General features: G+C 35.2%; 1 protein-coding gene across 1 annotated transcript in view; it reads right to left on the reverse strand.

Moving 5' to 3' along the window:
- The window catches only part of LOC137640723 (protein rtoA-like), a 5,319-nt gene extending 1,001 nt beyond the window's left edge, over positions 1–4,318 (reverse strand). The window contains exons 1-4 of the mRNA XM_068373206.1: positions 4,290–4,318; positions 3,248–3,304; positions 2,225–2,358; positions 1–202 (exon numbers count right to left, since the gene is read on the reverse strand). The exon at positions 1–202 is cut by the window's left edge and continues 1,001 nt beyond it. Of these exons, the coding sequence (XP_068229307.1) occupies positions 1–202; positions 2,225–2,358; positions 3,248–3,304 (393 nt within the window). The 5' untranslated portion in view covers positions 4,290–4,318. The remainder of the gene's footprint in view (positions 203–2,224; positions 2,359–3,247; positions 3,305–4,289) is intronic.
- Between the last annotated feature and the right edge of the window lie 1,618 nt (positions 4,319–5,936).

Here is a 5,936-nt window from a genome sequence, read left to right on the forward strand (position 1 = left end):
GAAAGTTTGTTGAGAGGTTTGAGATTGCTGATTGTTGAAGTTTTGTTGAGAGGCAGTGCTTCCCTGGCTGGTCACTGTTTGCTGGGCAGTGCTGATTTGCTCGTCCTGGCTGTTTGTATAGAAGTTAGACACGTCAGGGCCAGCTTCTTCACTTACTGTAGCCTGGTAGCCACTGTCACCATCGACAAAGTAGCGTGTTACACTGTTCAGAAGGAGAGTAAAAGGTTCATTAGTCTCATATCATTTAACAGTGTTACTTATTGTCTACTGTAGTCAGGCCTCGCTCTTCGGGGGGTGGGGGGGGGGGGGGGGGGTGGAGGGTGGTGTTACGTAACTCTAGAAGTTTTATTCCAGCTGTTACCAAGTTGTGGAATGATCTTCCTAATCGGGTGGTTGAATCAGTAGAACTTCAAAAGTTCAAAGTTGGAGCAAATGCTTTTTTGTTGACCAGACGGACATGAGTCTTTTTATAGTTTATTTATGACATATTTGTTTTTGATGTTGTTAATAGTTTATATATGACATGTCTGTTTTGACGTTGTTACTTATTTTAGAATGATTTATTGTTAATTTGTTCTCTTCATTTATTTATTTCCTTATTTCCTTTCCTCACTGAGCTATTTTTCCCTGTTGGAGCCCCTGGGCTTATAGCATCTTGCTTTTCCAACTAGGGTTGTAGCTTGGATAGTAAGAATAATAATAATAACAGACACAGAGCCGACAATTGGGAATCCGCAAATGCCTGGTGCTATAGGGTGGCTCGACTCATAACCTACCAAAGTGACTTTTTTTTATTCTTAATCTATAAATAACTTACAAAACATTTAATTTTCTCTCACAGAGTCATAATTAGACATGAAACTTAATGAATCTTGACATTAATCAAAGAAGTCCCCTAGAGGGTAATCTCAAGTGAAGGTGTGTACGAATATGAACAAAAGTGTACACCAACCATATATTTTGCAAATGTGTATCCATTATCCTTCATGGACATGCCCACATCTTTGCATAAGCACACGGATCTAAAGACCATTCTACGTCAATAAATTCCTCAACAATCTTTCTTTTCTCTTGAACAAGTATGATTTATTATCATCATTATTATTACTAACTGCTACAACTCTAGTTGGAAAAGCAGCCTGCTATAATCCCAGGGGCCCCAACAGGGAAAATAGCCGAGTGAGGAAAGGAAACAGGGGATAATGAAATATTTTGAAAACAGTAACATGAAAATAAATATCTCCTATTCAAACTATAAAAAACTAACAAAACAAGAGGAAGAGGAACTAGATAGAATAGTGTGCCCGAGTGTACCCTCAAGCAAGAGATTTCCCAACGTTGTGGCTTTTTGGTCCAATCCTACAGTAAGTTGACACGCCCGAGTGTACCCTCAAGCAAGAGATTTTCCTACGTTGTGGCGTTTTGGTCCAATCCTACAGTAAGTTGACACGCCCGAGTGTACCCTCAAGCAAGAGATTTCCCAACGTTGTGGCTTTTTGGTCCAATCCTACAGTAAGTTGACAAGCCCGAGTGTACCCTCAAGCAAGAGATTTCCCTACTTCGTGGCTTTTTGGTCCAATCCTACAGTAAGTTGACACGCCCGAGTGTACCCTCAAGCAAGAGATTTCCCTACGTTGTGGCTTTTTGGTCCAATCCTACAGTAAGTTGACACGCCCGAGTGTACCCTCAAGCAAGAGATATCCCTACGTTGTGGCTTTTTGGTCCAATCCTACAGTAAGTTGACACGCCCGAGTGTACCCTCAAGCAAGAGATTTCCCTACGTTGTGGCTTTTTGGTCCAATCCTACAGTAAGTTGACACGCCCGAGTGTACCCTCAAGCAAGAGATTTCCCAACGTTGTGGCTTTTTGGTCCAATCCTACAGTAAGTTGACATGCCCGAGTGTACCCTCAAGCAAGAGATTTCCCTACTTCGTGGCTTTTTGGTCCAATCCTACAGTAAGTTGACACGCCCGAGTGTACCCTCAAGCAAGAGATTTCCCTACGTTGTGGCTTTTTGGTCCAATCCTACAGTAAGTTGACACGCCCGAGTGTACCCTCAAGCAAGAGATTTCCCTACGTTGTGGCGTTTTGGTCCAATCCTACAGTAAGTTGACACGCCCGAGTGTACCCTCAAGCAAGAGATTTCCCTACGTTGTGGCTTTTTGGTCCAATCCTACAGTAAGTTGACACGTTAGAAAGTGGGGTGAACCCCCTTGCTACTTACATGTAAAGTCCATTAGGCTGCAGCCAGCGGTATTCGCCTTCCGTTCTCCCGTCTATGCTGCTCACTACTTTGTGAGCTTTGATGTCCCCGTATTCCACGCCGTTTACACCGTATGCGTAGTCGTAGGGCATTGGCTGGATAGGGGTGTAAGGCAGATTAGTTGGTAAGGATATATATATATGTATATATATATATATATATATATATTATATATATATATATATATATATATATATATATATATATGTGTGTGTGTGTGTGTGTATGTGTATTCATATGAATGTACATACACATACAGTATACATTATACTGTATATATATATATATATATATATATATATATATATATATATATATATATATATTGCATATATATTATATATAGATATGTCTATATATATATATATATATATATATATATATATAAATTTATATACGTATACATATACATATATGTGTATGTATATATATACATACATATATATATATATATATACATACATATATATGCATATACTGTTTATATATATATATATATATATATATATATATATATATATATTATATATATATATATACAGTATATGTTTGTATATGTCTACATAAACACGTGTTTTATTTCTAATATTTCCCATCTAGCAATTCAATAGAGATATTTGACATGACTTTCCAACAATATTATTCTCACGGCTTAATTGGTTGAATACCACTATTACACCTGCTAAGGGATATCAGTTATTCATACCACGGAAACCTGCAACTCATCATTTGGGGTCTGGTGCAAGCGGCAATCGATCAATTATACTCACGATCTACTATATTCCATTTTCTTACTGTGGAGAATTTGCACTGACTCACAGGAGTGCCATTTTAGCTCGGAAAAGATTCCTGCTAGCTGATTGGTTGGGCTAAGTAATTCTAACCAATCAGATAGTAGGAATGTTTTCCTAGCTAAAAGGGCACCCCTGCGAGTCAGTGCATATGCACCTTATTGAAAAAAATTGAGTATAGGATAACACTTACCATGTCAGCCGGGCGGGCCAATGCCGTTCCAACCGAAGCGAGAAGGATGAACCACATCTGGGAAATTGTACAAATAAATAAATAAATAGACAGATGAACAAATAGTAAATAAATGAAAAGATGAGTTTATAAATAAGTAGATAAGTGAATTTATAAATAAATAAGTGAATTGATAGATAAATATATTAGTAAGATAAGGTGAGGTTAGTTAAAGTAAAGTAAGAAGGAATATGAGACCAGAAAGCAAATGAGAAGAAGGAATTTCAAATGTTTGGGTTTAAGTGTAATTGTCAAAAAAAAAAAATAAATAAATAAATAGATAAATAAATAAATAAATAGAATGTCATTTATTGGTAACTTGTATCGACTAAAAAAGTGGAAAAAAAAGTTTTTATGGATATGTGGATAAAAATTCATATAAAAAGAATAATTATATGAAAAACCTAAAATGAAATATAATTTATTGGTAACTTGTATTGACTAAAAAAGTGATTTTTTTTTATGGATATGTCGATAAAAATTCATATAAAAAAATAATTATATGAAAAACCTAAATAAAATTCCGATCTTTGTAAAACTAAATAATGACCAAGATAGCTGAGAGCGATGTTTTGTTTAACTTTTGCACCTTTGATATACCTTTGTGTGTGTGTGTGTGTGTGTGTCATGTGTGTATGTGTATGTGTGTATCGAATAAGTGGATACCTTTCATAGACAGTGTGGTGTTAAAATTCTACTGAGTTAATTAAATATGGTCTATAACTATCCAGGAGCATTAGGGAACAAAACTTCACGTAAATCAATTAATTTCTTTCATAATAATAATAATAATAATAATAATAATAATAATAATAATAATAACATTTGCTTATTTAGAAAAAAAAGATGGAAAAAAGTTAATTAAACCCAATACTACAGTAAAATGGGAATGTTTAAGCTCTAATCACTGTTCACCAGGGGCAGGTTTGTTAGCGAGAGAGAGAGAGAGAGAGAGAGAGAGAGAGAGAGAGAGAGAGAGAGAGAGAGAGCGTGAGTTCCTTACCGTTGTTTATTCTAAGCGTGAACGATCTGGAATGTCCTGCTCATCTACGACACCTTCCTTTATTTATACCCAGACGCAACAATGGATACCCAGTGGTACCCAGGGGAACCCTATGGTACCCACTGGTACCCAACCCCTACTATGCACACCAAGGTGAGACTCCATACCTTTAGAAAATCAAACATTTCCAGCATTTTCTCTTTAGATAATTAATAGATAGTAATTCTTATACGTGCAACGTATGCCATTTTAGTTGCTTATTCATGTTAGAGTTAGATTAGAGAGAGAAGTTGACAGTAAAATGGGGCACTGGGCTGGGGGGGTCGTACCCTATAGTACCCACCCCTACTATGCCCACCAAGGTGAGAATCCATACCTTTAGAAAATCAAACATTTCCAGCCATTTCTCTTTAGATAATAAATTCATAGTAATTCTTATACCTACAACGTATGCCATTTTAGTTGCTTATTCAGGCCAGAGTTGAATTACAGAGAGAAGGTGGGAGTTAAATGGGGCACTGGGCTGGGTAGGGTAAGTTGGTTGGGGGTGGGGGAGTGGTATTCATACGCAAACATCTTCTTTAGATTATGTCCTTGAAGATGAGATAAATGCAGTTTCAGATTTCGAGAGAAAGGATTGGGATACGATTCTAAAAGTGACTAGAACAAATGAAACTGACGAGAGAGAAAATAGAATAACATTAAATGATAGAGAGAAAATGGTCTTTTTTACAGTGCAAAATATAAAGATTTAGTCAACGGATCATGAGGAGGTTCTTTGTTTTATGATGAAATTTATGTATTATTATTATTATTATTATTATTATTATTATTATTATTATTATTATTATTATTATTATTATTATTATTATTATTATTATTATTATTATTATTATTATTACTTGCTAAGCTACAACCCGATTTGGAAAAGCAGAATGCTATAATCCCAGGAGCTCCAACAAGCCCAGCGAGGAAAGGAAAGAAGGAAAAACATAATATTTTAAAAACAGTAACAACATTAAGATAAATATTTCCTATATAAACTATAAAACTTTAATTAAATAAGAGGACGAGAAATAAGATAGAATAGTGTCACCCAGTGCACCCTCAAGCAAAAGAACTTTAATTTAATAAAAACATCACTGTAACACCAGTTTTAAATAATGGTATAGTGTGTCAGGTTAAAAACTGCATTTGATAAAACGATTTTGTAAAGAAAAGCAACACTGTAACACCAGTTTTAAAGGATGGTCTGGGTGTGTCAGGTTAAAATCTGCCTTTGATAAAATGGTTTTGTAAAGAAAAGCATCATTTTAACAACAGTTTTCAAAGATGGTCTGGGTGCGTCAGGTTAAAAACTGCTTTTGATAAAACGATCTTGTAAAGAAAAGCATCATTTTAACACTAGTTTTAAGGAGTGTGTCAAGTTGAAAACTTACTTTCATAAAACGATTTTGTAAAGAAAAGCATCATTTTAACAACAGTTTTAAGTGATATTAGGGGTGTGTCAGGTTAAATACTGCCTTTGATAAAACAATTTTGTAAAGAAAAGCATCATTTTAACACCAGTTTTAAGTGATGGTATGGGTATGTCAGGTTAAAAACTGCCTTTGATAAAACGATTTTGTAAAGTTAAGCATCACTGTA

The sequence above is a fragment of the Palaemon carinicauda genome, chromosome 5, assembly GCF_036898095.1.
Source record: "Palaemon carinicauda isolate YSFRI2023 chromosome 5, ASM3689809v2, whole genome shotgun sequence".
NCBI lineage: Eukaryota > Metazoa > Arthropoda > Malacostraca > Decapoda > Palaemonidae > Palaemon > Palaemon carinicauda.